This window comes from Megascapheus bottae, chromosome 3, assembly GCF_031878675.1.
Source record: "Megascapheus bottae isolate mThoBot1 chromosome 3, mThoBot2.hap1, whole genome shotgun sequence".
NCBI lineage: Eukaryota > Metazoa > Chordata > Mammalia > Rodentia > Geomyidae > Megascapheus > Megascapheus bottae.
Genome location: NC_143511.1, coordinates 48887744 through 48911329, shown reverse-complemented (window position 1 = coordinate 48911329; position 23586 = coordinate 48887744). Strand labels below are relative to the sequence as shown.

At 38.7% G+C, this 23586-nt stretch overlaps 1 protein-coding gene and 1 long non-coding RNA gene across 9 annotated transcripts in view; one reads left to right on the top strand and one right to left on the bottom strand.

The window, feature by feature from the left end:
• Positions 1-19938, bottom strand: part of LOC150065455 (uncharacterized) — a 64608-nt gene extending 44670 nt beyond the window's left edge. For 2 of the 4 annotated variants that reach the window (XR_016534957.1, XR_016534958.1), the window contains exons 1-3: positions 19846-19938; positions 17302-17370; positions 1026-1135 (exon numbers count right to left, since the gene is read on the bottom strand). This is a non-coding gene — a long non-coding RNA (uncharacterized LOC150065455). Of the gene's footprint in view, positions 1-686; positions 1136-17301; positions 17371-19845 lie in introns of those variants that run through there. The other 2 variants (XR_016534959.1, XR_016534956.1) reach the window with 2 other exon arrangements.
• Positions 19242-23586, top strand: part of Slc24a2 (solute carrier family 24 member 2) — a 233696-nt gene continuing 229351 nt past the window's right edge. For 4 of the 5 annotated variants that reach the window (XM_090330049.1, XM_090330050.1, XM_090330048.1 and 1 more), the window contains exons 1-2: positions 20149-20240; positions 21641-22743. In XM_090330049.1, the coding sequence (XP_090186175.1) occupies positions 21808-22743 (936 nt within the window). In that variant the 5' untranslated portion in view covers positions 20149-20240; positions 21641-21807. Of the gene's footprint in view, positions 19390-20148; positions 20241-21640; positions 22744-23586 lie in introns of those variants that run through there. The other variant, XM_090330047.1, reaches the window with a different exon arrangement.

Genomic DNA, 23586 nt, shown 5'->3' with positions numbered 1-23586 from the left:
TACATAGGAAAAAAGCCAGAAGTGGTGCTGAGGCTCAAGTGGTAGAGCTCTAGCCTTGAGAAAGCCCAAGGACAGTGCCCAGGCCCTGAGCTCAAGCCCAGGAATGGCAAAAAAAAAAGTTGATCTACTCTGGAGGCTGAGATCTGAGGATTACAGTTTAAAGCTAACCCAGGTAGGAAAGTGAGACTCTTATCTCCAATTTATCGCAGAATAAGTGGTGCTATCCTTGAGCAAAAGGAGTTTAGGGACAGTGCCAAAGACAAAAGTTCAAGGCCCAAGACCAAAAAAAAAGGAAAGAAGAAAAAGAAAAGATTGACTACTGAAAGGCAAATCTTAAAACACATTTCATGATTATAAAGAAAGGGATTAGATTCAAAACTAACAAGAAAATAAAAATGATAATACCAATTACCAAACAAAATATGCAAAAATGAACAATACAAAGACCAAATCAAAAAAAATTTAAAGCACCACCAAAAATATGACATTAAAAATCAGAATCTTCAATTACTGTCCTGAACAGATGTGGGGTTCCCCCTTCCTCCCAAAACCCAAGTCTTTTGGATAATAGTGGGATTTGAACTCAGAGCCTTGTGTTTGCTATGCAGATGCTCTACCACTTAAGCCACCCTCCCCAGCAAAATCCGAATCTTTTAGTCCAATAGATGACAGCCCAGTTGAAGATGTGGAATGGTGGCTACTCAGCCTTAGACATGTTTTACAGCATGAAAAGGACCTGGAGATCTTAACAGAAACTCCAGTAAAGGGTTCTCAGGTCAGTGATCTTAGCCCCCAGTCTGACTCACTTCACATTTGACTTGTGACGTCTTCCTTCTCTTAGGTCCCACCAACACAGTCTGTTATCTACACCAGTGCAGCCCTTTCCTGGACCAGAAGATGCAGTGTGGTGCTTTCTATTCTATTGCTTAGGCCCACACTATTGCTATTTTCTGGATGGAGCTATTTCTGGACACCCTCTTGGGGTGTCTGTGTGGAGAGGGGTAGTTCCTTGCAGTTTTTCTCACCTATATATTTTCTTTTTACTGCCTTACATTACATACATGAGACTTCATCTCAGCTTCTATGCTGCAGTTCCTGGGTCAATGGTGCTTATAAACTTATTTCCTTGGCAGTTCTGCAGAGAAGTAGGTATAAAAACAGGTATTCAGTAAAGTATGTCTTCAAGGAAGTGTACCAGATGATGGCATTCAGTTGCAACCTTGCAGACAAGGGGTAGGAGTGGAGAAGAATCTAGAAACATTCATAAAGGCAAATAAAGAAAAATGAATTTTAAAATCCAAACATCCCCAAATGATGCAAAAAGTATTTTAAGTGAGTTGGTAATTAAGGAAGAACAGGTATTAGGAAAATTATCCCAGAGCTCATCCAGTGCACACAACATCCTTCTAGTTATTATTTCATTAGTATAAGCAAGATATCCTCTGAGGCCAGATTTTATTTATGTAGCAGATTGGAAAAGAAAGAAATGAATTTTTAAAATTAAGTGCTGTACTCAGGATTTCAAGAATTCTGAGGACCTCTCAAACCACTATTCTTTTCTCTTTTTTCTTTTTTTTTGAGTTGGTATAATTGTGTACTAACAAAACTATTTCTACACACTGAAATGTAAATTTCACACATTTTTTATTTCTCACAAAATGTGTTTATTTTGACAGTTTTAAACCATTTTAAAATTTGAAAAAACATACAATAACCTACAGTGGGCCATATGTGTCACATGATTATCACTTTCTGACTCCTGTGGTAATAGACAGAAATAGGTAGCAAATAATACTGTCAGTCTCGTTTTTTTTTCTTTTTTTTAAATTTAATTTAATTTTTTATTGTCGGGGTAATATATAGAGGGGTTACAGTTTCATTTACCAGATAGTAGGGATATCCCTTCTCATGTTATTGTCCCCATTTACCTCCCCCAACCCTTTCCCAATCATTTTGTTTTCCCCCTTCCCTTTCCTATTTCAAACAAACAAATATATATACAATAGACCAGGTAACAGTCAGATACAGTAACAATATGAGATTGACCAAAGGGCAACAAAAGAGAAAAAGAAATGACATAGTACATTAAGAACAAGAATCACACAAGATAAAGTTCTTGTTTCCTTATCCTAGAGATCCTTTCATTTAGTCTCATCTTATATGACCTTATATACCTAGGTTTTGAGCTAATGTAATCCTTTGCTAGTAGAGTCCTAGATGTTTACTAATTATTACAAATGATGGAAACCATTGAGCCTATGTTCCTTTGGGACTATTTTCTTCTGTTAATCACCTCATCATTCCCCTAAAATTTAAATAGTTTCCGAGAAAGCTCTTACCTTCACAATCTCTTTTTTATGTTTGGGTTCAATGTTTGCAATGTTAAGTTAAAAGAGAAGCTCTTTCATATTAGCTAAATACTGTAATTCTACTCTACCTTTAAGAACAGTAAACATTTTTAGATTCCAATTTTCATACTAATCATTCTGAGGGATAGTCTTTTCTCTGAGTTTTTTCCCCCCACAAAATTTCAGGGTTTTATCTGTTATAGCCAAATGCTTGACAGAAAAGAAACACGTTCTTAGACATGGTTTTTCTTTTTTTTTAAATTTTTTTTATTGTAATTAGTAAAAGGGTTACATGATATTTGCCAGATAGAAGGTGCATTAATTCACATACATTGATACCCTTTCACATTAGACATGGTTTTTCTAATTTTCATCACTGTGGCTATTTCACATTCCTAATAGAAACTGACACAATCATTAAAAGATTTTTCTAAACAGAGGATTCACTTTTTATTCCATCAAGAGGACTATGCAGCAAGAGAAGCCTAATATCTAAATATTTACAATACTTTAGTAAAAGGCCATAGCAAGAAAGAAATCCTAATAAGTTATGAAACCACATGGTAATTTTATTCTGAACAAAGTGGGCCCAAGAAGTCTGTTTGATCATGAAGGTTATGACACTGATTTTACTTATTTATCATGATCAATATCACTGTCAGACAAACTGGTAGATTCACATTGGCTGATTAGCACATTCTTTCTAAATCCATAAGGAAAGTTAAATATTACCTTGAGGTTGTTTGGTAAACACAATTTCACAGACAAGGAATTGCATTATTTGATAGCTTGAGATAATCAAGTGATTATAGTTTCAAGAGCTAGCTAAGGCTGTGTTCTGATCATTTATAGCGTCCTTATATGGGAAGAAATCCTACCCTGGAACTAAAACTGACTTCTAACTTCCCCTTTAGAACAGAGTGCTATTTGTTTATACCAGCACCCATTTCTTATCTTTTCCAGTAAAGGGGAAAACTTGATGTGGTTTTTAGTTGGGCCTCTTGTCACTCAAAGTTTTTTTTTCTTTTTCCATTGTGAGATGTGACCACATGGCTAAATGTGGAATATGAACTATCAAGAGAGTATGACGAATGACTAACAGTAGACTGACATTCTCATTGTCAGTGAGAACAGTTAGAAAAACTAGATAAAAATATAAGACAAGCAAACAACAAACGTATTTAAAACCAAATAAACAGCTGCAAAAACAACTAGAGCTATAGGAAACTATTTTACTTCTCAAACTGCTACAACAGAATAACCAAGTGTTGAGTAGCTTATAAAAGAAATTCACCTCTCATTTGTGGAGACTGAGAAGTCCAATATCAAAGCATGATAGATTTTCATGTCTGGCCATGATCCCCTCTGGCTCAACAAACAAATGAACATTAATATCTAAATAAAACTACAGATAGAAAAATAACTTCTAAGCTAAATTACTGTATGAAATGAAATTATTCTTCAAAACCTAGTGTTTATCAGCCATCCTGTAATAAGATAAATATATTAAAATGGTTTGATTAATACAAAAGAGATTAATAAAGGAGAGGAAAAAAGACAAATTGCTGAGTCTAAGGAAAAGCTCATATATTACTTATTTAGTAATCACAATATGAACTCATTGAAATTTTAAGTTCAATAATGCTTGAGACTCCAAATATCTGGATTGCTATTAAAAATTGTATACATACTGAGTGGCTGATAAACAACAGAAATTCAATCTACATGGGTCTGGGGGCTAGAAGTCCAAGTTCAGTATGTCAGCATAGTGAGGTTAGGATGAAGAACCTTTGTAGACTTGCAGACTTTTCTGTGTAGCCTCTGTCAAACAGAAGAGAGCCAGCTGACTAGCTTCCTCTTATAAGGGAACTAATCTCATTTATGAGGTCTCCATCCTTAATTCCTAAATTACCTCCTAAAGTCTGAAGCTCCTAATATATGACATTGATGACTACATTTCAACATATATATTTTAAGAACACATAGATGTTACATTTAGAAAGGCACACAACAAACTGTTAGCAGTGGAACCTCTGAGGAATCAAAGAGGCTAGGAGGAGAATAAGGATTTCATTCCCAAAAGTTTTATTTTTTTAGAAATGTTCCCAATAGGAATATTTTATTTTTTAATTCAAAAACTGAAAAGTAATGGCCGGGAGTTTGGCCTAGTGGTAGAGTGCTTGCCTAGCATGCACGAAGACCCAAGTGTGATTCCTTGGTACCACATACAAGGGGTGCTGATGCTCAAGTGGTAGAGCTCTAGACTTGAGAAAGTCCAAGGACAGTGCTCAGGCCCTGAGCTCAAGCCCAGGACTGGCAAAAAGAAAAGTGAAAATGATGACGCAATATTGTGCATATCTATTTATTCTCCATGTGTATTCATCATGTATAGTAAATTTCTGCCTTATTAATCACACACTTATTTTTAATGTTATACTTAATATTGGTTATTGGTTAGTTTTTGAATTATTTTGATGATTAAGTATCATTGCTCATTTTCTTCCTAACAAGTTGCTGTTTATAGACAAAAGAACTGTAGATTTTGTCCTGGTTTTTCTTGCAACCAGCTACTTTCTAGGATCCAGTGACTTAATAGCTCTCTTCTTTCAGACATTAGAGTAAATCAGCACTTTGAGACCTATTTTTATATCCTCAGCTAGTTGGCTATAAAAGTGTACAATGCCAATAAAGTTTTAGAACCCATTTCCTCCTGTGACTGTAACAGCTGATTAGTTCTTCATGTTCTTGCTAGTGTTCCTGTTTTTTTTTATTTTTTATTTTTTATTCTTGGGTATTTGGCTTACTTCTAGTTCTTCGTGTTCTTTTCTGTGAAATGCAGATTTTTAAAAACATAAATTTTGTAAACAGAGTTTATTAATAGATGAAATAAAATATCACATATAGAAAACCATGTTCTCCTCCTGGCAGCTCAGTCCCGTGTACTGCGGTCCCTCTGATTTAAGGTGACAAACTCACTGTGGCTGAGGAATTTACTATTTCAAGACTGTGTCTTATCCAAGCCTCCTTTTTTATTTAGTGATGGATTCTCCTCATTTCAGCCAAAGTGTGAATTTTTGAACCCAAGAATTAGATGAAAGGTTTTCTAATGTATGGAATACTCTACAGACTGTTGATTGGTATGCTAAAAAAAATAATCTAAACTAAGTACCCAATTTTTAGGGGTTTTTAGTATGACTTTTATATCTATTTATTCCGTTACATCTCAGGGCATTTAACCTGTTACTGCAAGATACAAAAATTCAACAGCGTTGAACATCACCAATAAACTCAATGGTCACCTAGATAGATTCCCTCCCCACTTTTGGGCAGTGCTAGAATTTGAAAATAAACATAAGACCTCTTTCTTGCTATGCTAGTGTTCTATCAGTTGATTCATGGTCCCAGCACTAGACAAAAATCCTTAAATAATCTTGAAATATTCTTTTCTCATACTGTATTAGAGAACTTGTTCAACTTATCAATTATTGTTCTGAGGGTAAGGAGTTCTGTGTATAAACACTCTTTAGATAGATGATATCTATCACTTTGGGGGGATATAAAATGAGTTCTACTCTGGCTACTTACATGCCTTTAAAAGTGAAATTCATGGCTGGGAGTTTGGCCTAGTGATAGAGTGCTTGCCTAGCCTGCACAAAGACTCAGGTTCAATTCCTCGGTACCATAAATATAGAAAAAAAATGCTGGAAATGGTGATATGGCTCTAGCTTTGAGAAAGCCCAAAGACAGTACTCAGGTCCTGAGTTCAAGAGCCAGGACTGACAAAAAAAGAAAAAGTGAAATCTATGTGTATCCTTTAAACTTACTAAAAATAAAAGAAAATACTGTGATAGACTCAAATACATCTGTATCATCAGATAATGATAAAACCACGGTTTTATTTCAGACACTTTCCAGCCCAATCTATGTTTAACTACAAAGGAACAATGGATTAGGAGACTGAAATAAGATCTATAAAGAATCCGAGAGGATCATGATTGGAACTCTTCACCAATAGTAGTCCTTGAAGAAGAACCCAAATTTGTTCATCTGAGTTCCTCCACAGAAAGCCAGGCATTTAAAACCCATTCAATAAATATTCTCTTAATTAACTGACAGTCAAAACTATTCAGAAGGATATTATGCTTTGTTTTTAGATGGATCAATATGCTCTTTCTTCATCACAAAAAAATAAGGCTCTATGAACAAATAAAAAATCAAAGTCACAATGGTAGAACAGAAACAAAGTAGACCCTACACAAGGAAACTCAAAATACTTTTCAGTTTCACAGGATGAAAGTTTTGGCTAAAGCAGCTTCCACCCATGAGCCATGAAGACAAGAAGAGAGGGAGGAGCCAGGCCTATCTGCTACTTGAAATGATTTCCTCTAGTTATAAGAATCATTTTAAAGACTTGATTCAAATATACCATTTTCATAGTCATGTTCACCTTTCTATAATTACATTTGACTACAAATCTACTTGAGCCTTTCATTCTATTTGTTTCCTATTTGCACCTGGTTTCTTTCCCCTTTGTCCTTCTTAGAATCCACTCTTGTGCTTTTTCTTCTAATGTATCAGTTATCCATAAAGGATGCAATAAAATCAAAACTATCACTTTGAGTAAGCAAACTGAGATCTCTTTCTTGTGTTAAGAAGGCTAAAAGAGTTGTTCTTATATATGACAGAAGCAAAATTCCCACAAAAATTTCAAACTTATTTCTCCTTGGTACCATCATGATACACCACGCTACTGCCTTAAATTTTAGGGATCATAAATGACCTCAGTTGGGTCATAAAATTCATAATTGTTTCCCCAAAAAAGGACAGAATCTAAACATTCCATGTTTCATTTCTTTTTATTTATAAAGGAAAATTTTAAGTGAGATATGAAACAATGTAAACATTGCCTTTTCTCCTATTTAATCTCACTATCTTCCTTGACATGTCTGATTTTGTGATTATTGATGTGAGTTTTTTAAATTGATTCTATTTAGAAGGTCTGAGTAGAGGAATATTAGAGTTTATCCAGTTCAGAGCCTATTTTACAGGTGAGAAAACAGAGAGTGCAAATAAATGGCACTTAGTCATTTCTAGTTAGTGGTTACGAGGCCAGATCCCTGATGCCTGAGCCATTTGTTCTTTTTGTGATTTTCCAAGTCTTCACACCTTGGTAGTTCCACTAAGGGACAAAAGAGGTGACACTTTTTTTCAGGTGCTACTCCAGCAAAAGGCAATAACAAGAGAAAAGCACAACAAATTTACTTAATAAAGTTTCCTGTGCATTTCAGGAATTAGGATGCAAAGACGGAAGCAGTGTTTACTATTTTTATGCGAGTTGGATGAAGAATGGACAGAAATGAATGTGTAGAATGTAAATGTGAAGAAATGTGATGAATAAGGTGGTATGATATAGTAGCTTTAGACTGAATGGGGAAAGAGTAAGCTATGACAAGGGCCCTAGAGATTAAACTCTGGAGCATTCCAACAAATACAAGGCAATCAGGTTGCTCCAGAAATTGAACAGAAAAGCAATGATGGAGAAACAAGAAATGATTTTAATCAGTATGGTTATTCTGTAAAATAGAGATCAGGCTGTTTAGTCCATTCAGGGCCCTCACATGAGCTTTAATTTTAAACCAAGGAAGAATTAGGACAAGATGTACAATTGAATACCCTAGTGGTCTTATCACAGGTCTAGTTCTACAAATTGGCTACAAAGAAGTCTTTATTCAATTGGAAAAATAATGTGATTCCTATGAGATGATCGTGCGTACTTGGTTGTTGATCTCACAACAGGGTGGTTAATCTGTAAATATCCGCTGCTTCTAGAATCCAAGATGAGTACACAGTTAGGACATTAAATGGACACTTTCAAGTGCCAAGAATAAGGTAGTACAAGAGCTGAAAGTAAGATGTCTCTGTTACTCTCATCTACGTGCCTCTTTTGAAGGAGGTGGGTGAGATGGGTTAGCTATCATACAATTTTAGGCAAACATTGCTTCTGAATAGTTAACATGTTTATGGGCAAAGCTTGGGCCTGAGTCAGACCTAAAGCAAAGGAGAAAGATATAAAGTGATAACAGAGATCCTTTAATAGAAGGAAATATTTTTTAGTGAAATTGATGTTCTTTTATGATAAAAATATAAACTAGAAATAGGAGGCAATTTCCTCAACTTGATAAAGACTATGTATTGAAAACTTATAAGCAGAATCATATGTATTATTGGAAGTCTCAACATTTATTCCTTGAAATTGAGAACAAGAAAACTTTTGCTTTTCTTTAAAATAAACAACTTTATTTTATTTTGGGGGTGATGCACAGAAGGGTTTCAGTTACATTTGTCAGGTAGTGTGTACGTTACTTCTTGAACCCACCCAATCATCTCGTTTCCTCCCTTCCCTTTCCTATTTCAAATAAACAAATAACAATATATATAATATACCAGTTACCAAAGTCAGATACAGTAACAACAGGAGATAAACCATAAGGAGAAATGAGAGAGAGAGAGAGAGAGAGAGAGAGAGAGAGAGAGAGAGAGAGAGAGAGAGAGAGAGAGAGAGAAGAAATAACTTCATATAGTAGGCTAAGAACAACAACCACAAAGATAAACCTCTTGTTTTCATATCCTGGTGTTAATTTCACTTATCCCCATCCTATATGGCCATATGAACATTATTTCTGTTCATCATTGTACTAGACACTTTAACCATGCAACTAGGAATGAAAAGCAAATAAAAGATATTCTGATTAGAAAAGAACTAAATTATTTACGAATAATTGCATGTAGAAAATCATAAGAAATCCTCTAAAATTCTTTTGAAATGGACCGTGCATTCAGCAAGATTACAGTATGTAAAAATATTATACAAAATTCAATTGTTTCTGTATGTACCAGATATAGGTAATCTAAATTTAAAAGTAAGAAAGAATCTCCAAGGGGCCAGGAGTTTGGCCTAGTGGTAGAGTGCTCGACTAGCATGCACAAAGACAATGGTTTGATTCCTCAGTATCACAGTCATAGAAAACGCCAGAAGTGGTGCTATGGCTCATGTGGTACAGCTCTAGCCTTGAGAAAGTCCAAGTGCTCAGGCCCCGAGTTCAAGCCCCAGGACTGGCAAACAGAAAGAAGGAGAAAGAAAGAAAGAAAGAAAGAAAGAAAGAAAGAAAGAAAGAAAGAAAGAAAGAAAGAAAGAAAGAAAGAAAAGAAAAGAAAAGAAAAGAAAGGTCAAGCCCCAGGACTGGCAAACAGAAAGAAGGAGAAAGAAAGAAAGAAAGAAAGAAAGAAAGAAAGAAAGAAAGAAAGAAAGAAAGAAAGAAAGAAAGAAAGAAAGAAGAAAGAAAGAAAAAAGAAAGAAAGAAAGAAAGAAAGGAAGGAAGAAAGAAAGGAAGGAAGAAAGGCAAGCAAGCTCCACTTCCAATAGGATTAATCTTCACAAAAAAGGTATAAAAATATGTATCTGAAAAGTCACAAAACATTGTTGAAATAAATTAAAGGTCTAAATAAATTGGAAGAATTCCTTGTTTGTAGATTAAAATACTTTGTACTGCTTAAATAGCAATGCTTGCCAAATTGACCTACCAATTCAATAAAATCCTTACCAAAATTCTACCTGAATTCTTTGCAGAAATTGACAAGCTGGTCCTACAACTCATAGGGAAATATAAATATCACAGTTCATTACCAATATTATTTCTTCTCCACTAAATTTATTTTTTTTCAGTTAAAACTATTGGATATTAAAAGATGAATTTAGTGACACACAAATTATAATTCAACAAAGGAATAACCAAAACCTCTAAAAATTTTCCTTTCTCAAATATATAGTTACTATCTTTTATAATTTCTACTGACTTTACAGTTTCTTCTTTTTTGCATAAGAAATTTATTCTGGTTTCATTGATGTCAGCTTCCCAAGATGAAAGAGAAAGAAAATAACCAGTTAGCTTCAAAGTACTACATTTTTCATTTTTATTTCACATACTTAACAGAGAAGTTGAGGCTTCATCAATAATTATTAGAATTTTACAGCAGTCTTGGTTCATCTTCCAAAAGTAGAATTCTTATTTGATATTAGAAACAGCAAGAAATAAAATACAACTGACCCCAAAAACAATTTAGCACAATAGTAAACAAGTGTTTTGTTTTATTTTCTTAGTCTGATTTCTGTTGCTAATGACATAGTATCATTGACTAGGCAAACAGTAAAGAAAAGAGATTTGTTTTGGACCATAATTTTGGATCAAGGTTTAGGGGCTGCATTAACTTAGTTTTCCTGCTAACAGAGCCTCCTAAGGAGCCTGGGATATGGTAAGACACAGGGCCCAACATACTATGCTCAACTGGCTTTTATAGCCAACTCTCTCTTGAGAATCCATTAATCCATTACTACATCAAATCATTTATAGGGGCAGAAACCTAACCATCTGCTAAAGGTCTCAGCTCTTTCTGTATCATAACACAGATAAAGTTTCAAAATGAATTTTAGAGAAATCAAATCATGTTCCAACCTTCTTTGAAACTTTCTTCGAAATGAAATGAAGCACAAAAACAACAAAAAGATTTAAATGAATGGAGGATGATAAAGGTAGTAGGCAGTAGAGAGACAATATATATATATATATATATATGGCTGTATATTATAATGTTCATGAAGATGACAGAACCAGAAACAAAAAATAATCAAAGGTATTTTTAATTAGAAATAAAAAATTGGAAATGGCATACCTGGTTCGAAAACAAAGGAAAAAGACAGAGAGTTATACCTAGAAGTAGCAGTCTTTACTGAGACTTGGCAAATGAAAAAAATGGGAATACATGGGTCTTTAAATTAGCAACACAAGATGAAAGAAAGAGGCATAGAACTATGTCTATAGTTAGGCATGGTATATATTAGAAAGGATTTGATTAAATTCCATTCAGTTATAAAGGCAGCAGAAAGATTTAACAAAAGTTCTCACCCATAAGCCCTCCTTATAAAAATGACTTTTTACCCAGCCAATACACAAACTACAAGAATGGAATAGTCCTATTTTGAAAGAACTAGATGAAAGAATATAGTAACTTATTCAGTATACACAAGCAAGGCTAAATATGACTTTACAGATTATTTTGTGCTAGGCAATGGGAGAAGGCATATGGCTGTTAAAATTCATAAAATTCATAAACACCTTGTGACTACAGCAACAAGTCAACACTACCATCAAAAAATTGATAAATAAATAAATACATATGCAATCCTATGTAAATGAACAAAAGGAAGAACACAAGGCAGAATGGAAGTCATAAATATTATTGAGTGAACTGACAAATTTAAGATAAAGCATTTCAATTATAAGTGAAATAAACTAAAATTTAATTCCTTATTAGAATAAAAAATGAAAATGCAGAGCACCAGTGGCTCTTGCCTATAATTCTGGCTGCTCAAGAAGCAAAGATGGAGGACAGCCTTTGTATAAATAGGAAAGGTCCTGAGAACTTTATCTCAACCAATAGTTAAACTTAGTGCAGCACACTTGTCATCCCAGCTATGTAAGAGGCAGAGATTATGAGGACTATGGTTCTAGGCCAACCTGAGCCAAAAAAAGTCACAAGGCCCCATATCAATAAGAAAAAAAAAACTGAACACAGTGATTTACACCTGTCGTCCTAGTTACAGCAGGAAATGTAACTAGAATTGAGGTCTAGTCCAAACAAAAGTAAGTCCTCATCTCAGATATAACCAGAGTAAAAAGTGCTGAAGACATGAATCAACTGGTAGAGCAACCACTTAGCGAGCATGAAGCCCTATGTATAAACCCAAAATAAATAAAATAAAACCTGGGTTGGAGAATGTAGCTCAGTGGTGGAGGCCTTGCCTACTACTACATGTGAGGCTGTGAGTTCTATTCCTAGCAAAGCAAATATAAAAAATCAGTTTACATTTTGTATGAACATATATCAAGCAAATTACATGCTACAGAAATAAGACACAGTCACAAGAAGAGAATGAGTCTAAAATGCATTTCTAACATACTTCACACACACAAAGATTACAAGACAATACATTTGTGTTGTTATGAGACACAAAGTTTGTAGTGTTTTGTCATAGTTGCAATGGAAAACTGTAGCTCAAAGATGGAAGATGGGGCTGAAAAACAGAAAACTGGATTGAAAGTATCCAAATACCCTCTTTTTTAGTGAAGTTAGTGCCTCACGCATCTCTTCTAGAAGAGTGGGGGTGAACTCTAAGTTGCCCTAGAGGTATTTTCTGTGATATCAGGCCAGGCTCAGATCTAGGGTACTTCCTAACATCTACAAGCTGAAAAATGAACTTGGTTAAACTTTTCTTTTGCTCAGCTCTCATAATGCTGGTAGTCAGGCACAAATACTCTAGAAATGTGCTAGGAGAATGTGCTTGTGAGGAAACCAGTCAGCCCAAGAGATGCGCAGAAACTGACACTTCAGTTCAGGCAGTCCTACCCAAGCAAGGTCTAACCCAAGCAAGAGCTTTCCATTAGCATTTTTCTATTCCTGTCCTGGGGCTTGAACTCAGGGTCCTCGGCAATGTCCCTGAGCTTTTGTGCTCAAGACTAGCACTCTACCATTTGAGCCACAGCTCCATTTCCTGTTTTAGTGGCTAATTGGAGATAAAAGTTTCACAGACTTTCTTCTCCATGCTGGCTTCAAATCTCTGTGCTCTTGAAATCTCAGCCTCCTGAGTGGCTAGGATTGTACATGTGAGCCACTAGTGTCTGGTTTTAATGCTTTATCCCTTAACTCTTTTTTTTAATTTTTATTGTAATTAATAGAAGGGTTACATTATATTTGCCAGATAGAAGGTGCAGTAATTCACATACATTAATACCCTTTCTCATGTCTTGGTCCCCATTTTCCCTTAACTCTTAACTGTCACCAAAGACTGTTTTAGAGAGGTCTATGATACAGAACAATAACAGAAAAAAAGGAGGGGAATTTGTAGGAAAATAGAAATTTCAGAAAGCAGAAGAAAATGTGCAAGAGGTCATAGTTAATATTCTCATTTATTGAAACCTTCTCATACTACAAATCTATGCTACTTCAAAAATTATAGGATAAAAATATGAAAATCCCCTCCTACCTCCTTTTGAGGAGGAAACTGGAGGCTTCACTCAAATAAACAAGAGAGCATAACAAATAAGGAAAAGGAAGTATGGAGGAAAAGAAATGAAGCTTTTCAACCCAAATCTTGTAGTGTGTTATATTTGCAACATTTGAGGGGTTCATTATACGTCAACTCTCTTCCCATCTTGGTCTCCATTAAATGAGGGGGAAGCAGAAATGGGTTATTACCACTGATTAAGTCACATGGAAAGGAGATGAGCATACCTAACACAAAAACCCCATTAACTGAATCCCAGTGTTGGGTTAGGGGATCCATAGGGTTTCAGGATGCTAAGTCCCTCCAAAACACCCACTGCGTGTGCACTGGAATGCTCCATCTACACAACTGACATTCCCAAGCTAGGAAAAGATGACTAGATCAAGTTGCGTTCATTTCAACATAATGAATTAAATGAGGCAAATATTCTATTTCAGCAATCAAAAACCAAAAGCATGACAGCACCCTCTTGCCAACTTTTTCAACATTGGACATAAAAGGTACCTGGCTTCTTCTTTCCCAGTACTATAAAATTTTATTTTAACTGGAAATTCCCTCTAGGTTTGGGTAGAGAAAAATGTAGCATATAAAAGAAGCCAAAAGACACCTAAAGCAAATAAATGTCCCATGCTCCCCTTTTAAGTGGGCTGCTCTGACCTGACCACCTGTCTACTGTGTCTTCTTTTACCCATATCAGTTATCCTTATTTCCGTGCTGATGTGGCTCTGGAGGTCACTCGGGAAGTCCCTGCAGGAACCAGGAAGACAGCCAAGGTTTGAGATACTGAATCCCTTGATGAAATCAATAGGCTTCCTCTGAGCCCTCGCCTCAGCACTGAGCCGGGTCTTGGTACTCAGGAGCAATGAGGCTAAACTGAGGTTGCAAAGAAAAGCTGAATTTTTGCTTCCTGGGCATTTAAGCTCTCCCTCCCCGCCCCCAAACCCCATTCCTAAGTTAAAAATAATAGATTTCCACCATTTCTTGTCTCCTAAAGCGATCTGGAAAAAACAACCATTTGGGCATGTGGCTTTAAGTGCTGGTCCAAAAACTGCTGTCAAAAGCAAAACAGCCTGGACTGGCAATCCTCTTCCCCTTAAAACACAGTTTTCTGCTTTTGTGGTTCTCATCAAATTGGAAGGTAAAGGCCACTGGCCAAAAGAAAAGGTAAACAGTCAACCCAGGTAGGGAGACTTGAGAATACATTTATTGAACACCAGAATTTTATTTTGACATTTATACCCGTGGTTTTTAATAAGCAAAGTATTTCCAATTAGGAAGTCAACAATTATCCCGGATGGTGGGCCAGACAGAAATAGGAAAGATCTTTAAGAGCCATCTACTTAGGTAATCTCAACAGGAAAAAAAAAATGGAACTAGGTAGTCACTCAGTGAGGAATCCCATAAAGAATCCTTGTCTTTTGTGTCTCAGTTTCTTTGTCTGTAATACTGTAATAGTGATCATCATTGTAATAAAACACATGACATTGTAAAGGGATCAGTGAGAACTCTCCTTTTTTTCTAGTGAAAAAGTTACAGAAATTGGTCCCCTTTCTTTATTCAGGTTGCCCACTGGTCCATTCTTCTCTCAAACACAGAGCACATTTGCTTCCTTCTTCCCTTGAGCTTGTGATCTCAGTGAATGATTGCTGAATAGCTTGCAGCTAAAGGTTTTAAGTTCAGACACAAGATCCACCATGCAACAAAATGAAGGCATCTATCAATGTTCCTTGCAGCGACTGCCACTTAAGATCAACAGTGAGAATGACACACAAAAGTCTCAACAAGAGTAAAAACCTTTGGTCTTATAACCCATTGTGATTTCAGAGCCTTTTGTTACTGCATCAAAACCTACATGCTCCTCATTAACTCTTTCCGGCATCTTTAATTCAGCCCAAATAAATGCCAAGCATGGTGCTAGCTGCTAAAACTGTATGGATTGGTTCTTAACCACAGGGAACAACTAAGAGAGAGTCAGAGTTGTGGTGAAGACTGGAAATTGTCCCCAGTCCCTTTCTTGTGTTTACAGTCAAGGCTGGAAAGTATTGCTTTCATGCACCTGAATCCTTTGCACATGGCTTGAGTGCCTGTAGTTTTGATTACACAGAAGTTAGAGATTGTAATAAAAGGAAAATGGAAGATTGGGGTATACAGCAGAATGAAGAAAGAGGTAGTTAAACTGACAAAGTGAAATCTGAACTCTTCATCTTGTCCACAGAGTGCCCACAACTTCCTGGCTTAGATCTCCACTCCTTCTCTCTCTGTCTCTGTCTGTCTGTCTGTCTGTCTGTCTGTCTCTCTCTCTCTCTCTCTCTCTCTCTCTCTCTCTCTCTCTCTCTCTCTCTCTCTCTCTCTCTCTCTCTCTCTCTCTCCATCCCTCCTTCTCTCCCTCCCTCCCCTCCTCTCACTTTCTCTTCATGATAATTTAGAATATAGAATTATTCTATAAAAATAGAATATTCTAAAAAATAGAACTATTTTTAACTGATCATTAGGGCTGGGAGTTTGATCTAGTGGTAGCGTGCTTGCCTAGCATGCACAAAGCTGGATTTGTTTCCCTGAACTATTCCTGTGTTTTGACTCCTATAAACTTCATGTTCAAACAAATCAACAAATAGAAAATAAATATGATTCTAATGTTTATTTTTACATAGATACCTAAAAAATTAAGGGACAACTCTTTAGTTACAATTTGTACAAAGTGACCTATTCATTATTTATTTATTTATTTATTTATTTTTTTGCCAGTCATGGGCTTGAGTTCAGGGCCTGAGCACTGTCCTTGGACTTTCTCAAGGTTAGAGCTCTACCACTTGAGCCTCAGCACCACTTCAGGCTTTTTTCTATGTATGTGGTACCGAGGAATCAAACCCGGGTCTTCATGCATGCTAGGCAAGCACTTTAACCACTAGGCCAAATTCCTGGCCCCCTATTCATTATTTAAATCCCTTGGTCATTGTTCCTGGTTGATAATTCGTCATTTGATGATTGTGAGTTTTCTTGGAAAGCTTTCTTTCCAGACAACCAGATTTGTGGGTTGAAAAGCCTACAAATGACTTCTGCTTTTAATGAGTGTGATGTGGATAAATGGCAGGTCATTCTTCTTTCCATTTCTACAGTGGTGATATGTATACCTTCTCAACTGTCAAGGCAGTTGCTTGTTGAGTTCTTGTTCAACTGTCAAATCTGGTCTGGTGTGAGCCTCATAGAGATGTTTTGAAACTATCAAATACTGCTAGCTCCTCACTCATCATGTATTTCTCCCTTCTCTGTTACTAAGTGAATGCTGATTTTTTTTGCCAGTCCTGGGGATTGAACTCAGGACCTGAGCACTGTCCTTGGGCTTTTCCCACTTGAACCACAGCACCACTGCCTTTTTTTCCCCCCTATTTATGTAGTACAGAGGAATCAAACCCAGGTCTTGGTACATGCTAGGCAAGCACTTTACCACTAGGCAAACTCCTGGCCCCTGAATGCTGATTTTTTTTTTTTAAATGGGACTCTAAGTCCTGTGAAGATACAGTTTATACTCCATTGCAGAGAGGTATGATTTTCTGACCAAATTTTGGCCGTTAAATGTAGGTGATAAAATATCCTGGATATTTTTTTAAAAAAAAACCTTAACAAGGAAATCATCTGCTTGTCCTATTTCATTCTTTTTTCTTTTCTCTGCCTAGAACATAGATATAATACCTAAAAGATATGTCACTTCATAATCCTAAGGATAAAAGCCAGATATTAAGAAGTCACTGAAGGCATCGTGAACCTGTTGTATAAAAGCCAGACAGTGTGCTTCAGACTAAGAGAAGCCAATAAGTGCAAACCCCATAAACTTACAGACTAATGAAGTCTTCATCTGGCCTCATTCTCCTTGTCTCCCAATAGACTCTCTGGGTCATCTCTGGGCTGTAAGGAAAATGATTAAATAACATTTATAATAATCCTGGTGGGGGAGGGAAAGTGGGAGAAAAACATTGGAAGGGGTATCAATGTTCAAGAGATAATGTATCTACTATCTGATGAATGTAACTGTAACCCTTCTATACATCAACCACACAATAAAATACATTAAAAAATAATAATCCAATATGACTCAGAAATAACTTTGAAAAAAATTATAATTTTTTCTTTTAGCCAAAAACATGTTTAAGATATGAAGTTAATGGGGTTATCTGTGCATTATCTGCTCTCCTTGTCCTTCATCTTCTGTTCTCCACCCTTTCAGAAGTTTCTTCATGCTCTCCTTTGGGTGATGTAATGTTGGTCATGGCCCTGACAACCTACCACCTATAATTAAGCTCCAACATTTGCTTGTACCCCTCCTGCTTGTACTCAGTGGGCTTCCAGTGCCTCAGAGGAGCTATGGATTTTTCCTTCAGGAAAGGAAAGACAAAAGCGTGGTGCATGCAAAGCTTAATTAGGTGCCTTAGAGTCCCATTTGCATAGAAAGGGCAGAATAAATGCAAGATTGTTACGTTATTTCTCTAAAAGTCTCCAAAAATAATGAGTTGGTTCCCTTTTCATCATCAATCCTTATAAATCGGTTGAGCTATTTTTTGGAAGGTCTATAAACTCAACAATATTGATTTGTTTAAAACAACTGCAATGACTTTGGGGGGGGGGTGTTGAAACCGCCATATCATGATCAATGGCCCTGTATGTGGATCATCTCGAGTCTTTAGACACAACTATAGTAATGGCTGCTGCTTTCCTCGTGTCACAGAAAGGATAGCTATTAAATAGCTGCAAGTGCAAAATTTTAGATCACCATGACCCACAGAGGCTCACGATGATAGTCTTTTCTCGAATGCCTAGCTTTGTTGGAAGATAAAGGGTTAATTGGAAGTTCCCAAGATTTACCTTGACTAAGCTGGGGTTACCCAGGAAGCAAGAGTTGTAGCTTAATTATAGGTTGTCAGAGTCATAACCAACATTACACCACCAAGGGAGAGCTTGAAGAAACTTCTGAAAGAGTGGAGAACTGAAGATGAAGGATAAGGAGAGCAGATAATGCAGGTAACCCCAGAAACTTCATGAGATGCTAGACCTCTTCAGAAGGCGGATAAAGCAAGTTTCCATCCACAGCTAACTGGTTTGGATCATGGCCTCTCCACTTTTTGGCCCAGATTCTCACCTCGCAATCCCCCACAAGCTTAACTCAATAGCCCGCCATCTGAGGGCTCTTGTTTCCCAGATGAGGCAGGAAGGAGCACTGGATTGGGAGTCCTGGGACAAAATCGGAACTGTGTGAGGGATACAAAATGACATGATGGTCTCAGCTTCATCCTGGAAGGAAAGATCAATCGGCCAGACGAAAGACCCTTCAGTGTCTCAACCTTACAAAACCCAGATTCCTTAGACAGGAAGAGCCTGCCCTACAAGGCGGCTGCTCTTTCAGGGCCGGCCCTTCCCTCCTATAGAGCCTCCTTTAAGACCCGACTGGCATGGCCTATTCCAGAGACTTGGGGAGGACATGTCCAGGTAGATGACCCCCCAGAGTTGAAGGCACTTTCAAGCTTGGGGCACCCAGCGCGTCACAGAACTGTGCGACCTCTCCTCTGCCTGCAGAGCCCCTGACCCCCGCGTCCCCACTGCGGAGAAATCTGCCGGGTGAGGCCGGGCTGCGGGCGTCGCCGCGGCGCCCCGGAGGCGCGGAGCGGGGAGGACTGGAGAGGTGGCGGGGCGGGCGCGCTGCGGCGCGGCTCGTTCCCGGGCACGGCCGAGAGGGAGGGGCCGCCGGGGCCCCCGCAGCGCCAGACGCCGCCGAACGGGGCCCGCAGCCGCTCAGTCTCCGCTCCAGCCCCGTGGCGGGGAGCGCCGACCAGCCTCAGCCAGAGCACGGGCCTCGTACTCGGGGAGGTGGGAGGGAGGCGGAGGCCAGAGGAGGGCAGCGGACCCACGCTCCGGCTGGTTCACCGAATCCGGGTAAGTCCCGGCGGGGCTGCGCTCGGCTAGAAGCCGACCCCGGCGGCGGTGATCCCCCAGATCCCACCCGGGTGAGCCCAACCCCACGGCGGCCGGCGCCGCAGGCTCACAGGTGGCTCCGCAGTGGATCCGGGCGCCCCAGGCCCCGCGTGGAGTTACCCAACTCTATCCGCTCCTGATCGCCTAGCCCGAGCCCCCAGCCTTTCCCATCCCTGCTTTCGGACTTTGGATTGGGGGGGGCCCCGCCAGGGCCTGATTGAGGAGAGGGTGCGCGGAGGGACGTTCCCCAGCCAGCTTTCCCGGGAGATGCGGAACCAGCGCCACCCCAAGGGTGTACCTCAGCTCCCCACTCTCAGGTGGGGCCCGTCTTGCCTTGACGTTTTGTTTTTCCTATTAACCGGCCAGGGAAAGTTTGAGACTACGCTGGGTAAAGTTGGGGCGCGGCTGGGGTCTCACTTGTGGAAGGCAGGTGGGGAGTGGAGCGGTGGCTTTGCGGGGTGAACGCGAGCTTGAGGCTGGTGCGCCTTGGGTGTTGAGTCTGTCCCCGCCTGTAACCCAGGACGGGCATTGTGACGAGTCCCGAAGCTCTGTGAGCTTGAGCCGTTTAATCTTTGGTGTTAAACATCTGACATCAGCAGCCGGCTGGGAATCTGATGGGTCAGGTTATGTCAGCAAGCAGCAGCAGCAGCGGCGGCGGCAGCAGCGGCAGCAAGAACTCAGCCTTCCTTGACTTGTAATCTTGCTCTTTACTGGAAAAAAAAAACAACCTGAGCTCCTTCTAATCTCAATGTTTTTAAGTGGCGTGTGTTTAATTTACACATGAGGTGATTTCCGCGAATGGCTCTGGAAAGGTAATCATTGCAATAGGTGAAAACAATGTTTATTTGCTTTTTGGAGGGGGATATATTTTTTTAAAAGGAATCTCTATCATCGATCCTATCTCTTCCATGGAACCCTGCTTGGGATTTCTAATCTCCTCAAGGGACGATATTGAAGCTCTTTTGTGACAGGTTTTGTGGACAGAAGTAGTGTTGCCAGTTGAATGTTGTTTATGAAATACACATTTGGTCTCGAAATAGCCTGCTTCTTGTTTTGTCGCATTTGGGATTGGATTGGGCTATTTTAAATATGAGTTTTGTGTTTAGTTTTAGCTGAAAACAGTGTGAGGATGCTTTAAGGAAACAGCTTGTTTGTGTCACCAGAGCATTTTCAGTAAGCTTAAATTTTTTAAAGACTTCTTTTATGCATCTGATATGGAAGACACTTTTCATAAAAGAAAATAAGGTCCAGAGATCATTTTGTATGTAAGAAAACAGCATCACTTCATTCTAGACACAAGCCTCTCCAAATGACAGATCAAGTCAGTAAGTGTACCTACACTGAGAATTATATAATTGGACTAGGAGAAAATACAACGAAGAGTTGTCAGTTGTCAAGAACCTAGACAGTTCTGCGCCAAGTGGGATCCTTTAGCATTGGAATGTTACAATTTAAAGTGGTTAAATTCACTTTCTTCCATAAATTTTTGTACTTACACCCATTTCCCCACACACTGAGCTTACCAGAATGTGTATTTGGTTTCCCTATCAATGATTATGAGGTCATACCATTTGCCATGTTTTCCTCTGTGAAGACCTGTGTTTTGATGATAATCCTATGGAGTGGTGGCAGAGCAGTTACGCAGTATGTGTGAGGTCAAAGGTTTAAAACTTTAAAAATTTTTTTTTTGTTTATGTGGTGCTGAGGAATCAACCCAGGACCTCATGTATGCTAGGCAAACCACATTCTCAGCCTGAGGTCATAGGTTTGATCTCCAGCAAAATTCACACACAACCACACACATACACACGCACACTCCCCAGTCCTGGAAGGTAGACTTGTTCCCATTTTTCAAATGAGGAAACTGAGGTGTAAAGCAGTTGAGTAACTTAGTCATGATCACATACTACAGAACAAGATTTTAGCATACCTGCTAAGGTGTATTTTTTTTTTCACTTAAAGGGATAAAACTTGGAGCTGGGAGTTTGGCCTAGTGGTTAAAGTGCTTGCCTAGCATGCATGAAGACCCAGGTTCGATTCCTTGGTACCACATATAGAAAAAAGCCAGAAGTGGTGCTGAGGCTCAAGTGGCTCAAGTGAGAAAGTCCAAGGACAGTGCTCAGGCCCTGATCTCAAGCCCAGGTCTGGCAAAAAAAAAGGGGGGGGATAAAACTTTATGATTTACTTATCTTTGTTTTGATTTTGATTGAAGCAAAAGTGACGAGGACTTCCTGCAAAGCCTAGGAACCCCTGATTGTGGAAGTGACTACTGTTAACTACGACTCCTGCTCCTGTCAACTATAACGTGAAGAGAAGTATGACAGAACCATCTGGCTGAGTCTGAGTGTGAAGACCACATATACACCAGAACAAGCCAGAATGGATCTGCACCAAAGCACCACCATTGGCCTCTTGGAGAAATGGTGTTTGGATGACTCGACATCTGGCTGCAGGAGACATTCTAATGTCAGGAAAAAACTGAAGTTCATTCGCATTGTAGGCCTCGTGATAGGCCTGGTAGCCATGAGCACTGTCACATTTACAATCAGTGCCTTTTCTGAGACAGACACTCAGAGCCCAGGAGAGGCCAGTATTGTAAATGGCCCTCAAGTAGCACATGGTCACCATCAAAGAACTCTCTTAGATTTCAATGACGAGATTTGGGATGACACTCCCTCGCCACCTCTTCCTCAAGAAGACAGATCTGATCATAATAATAACACATATGAGGCCAAAGGAGACTACCCCAAAGACATCTTTTCCCTTGAGGAAAGAAGAAAAGGGGCCATCATTCTCCATGTCATCGGAATGGTCTACATGTTCATAGCCTTAGCCATTGTCTGTGATGAGTTCTTTGTTCCATCTCTGACGGTCATCACTGAAAAACTGGGCATCTCTGATGATGTAGCTGGAGCCACCTTTATGGCTGCAGGGGGATCGGCCCCGGAACTTTTCACATCTCTCATTGGGGTGTTCATCGCTCACAGCAACGTTGGCATAGGTACCATTGTGGGCTCCGCAGTGTTCAATATCCTCTTTGTTATTGGCATGTGTGCTCTGTTTTCTAGAGAAATTTTAAACCTGACATGGTGGCCACTCTTCCGGGATGTGTCCTTCTACACTGTTGACTTGATCATGCTGATCGTATTTTTCCTGGATAGTATGATCATGTGGTGGGAAAGCTTGCTTCTCTTAACAGCTTACATTGCCTATGTGATTTTCATGAAGTTCAATGTCCAAGTAGAAAAAGGAGTGAAGCAATTGCTAAATCGCAATAAAGTCGTCAAGGTGACAGAACCAGAGGTCCAAGCAAAGGTTAGTGGTAGTGATTTCTTATTTGATGCTTTTCTTGATCATAGTTCTGAACTGTTACAGTCTGCAGGGTCTGATGTTTTTGTAAATGTGATGGTGGTTCTGAACCATACTGGGTAGCAGATTAGCTTCTGTGTTTATTTTATTGATAACTAGATTTAACATGGCAGTCAAAAAAATCCCCAACAATAACATGAAATATTCTACTGCATTCCTAAGCTACTTGCTTCAAAGTGAAAACATTTGTAAATAATGGTTATGTAAGCATCCCAGAACAGAGGCCACACTTACTTATCTTTTATTTTCAGGAAAAAGGTTTCATAATAGTGGGAGCAATTGAACTTGGATGGGAAAGCTTATATAGTCCTAGCAACTTGGTTTTGCTTTTCAAAGGGTCCTGTTATGATTAATAAGCTACATCTTGTTAACAATGTTTAAGGGAAGAAGTTACTTTTTTATATCAGAGGTGTATCTTCTGATCAGCATCCTCCAGTCTAGCAACTCTGATCATTAAGAGAGAGAGACCATTGGATTCTGTGTTTTGTTTTGTTTCCTTTCATTTCTTTTAATTTATTTTATTTTGTGGGGCTAGGGAATGAACCCAGGACTCTTGCACATTAGACAAGCACTCTTCCACTAAGCCACACTGGTAGATACATGGTTATTTTTCTTGTTCCACAAGATCACATTTTAGATCACATGATGACGAACTGACCAGCATTTGCTGTGAGAAGAGCCACTAGCCAACTATGCCACCTGCCTGTGTATTGCGGTGACCCATTTGCACACCATAAGAAACATGGTCCAATGTATTTACACAGTAGAATTTGAGTGAGTTTTAATGAC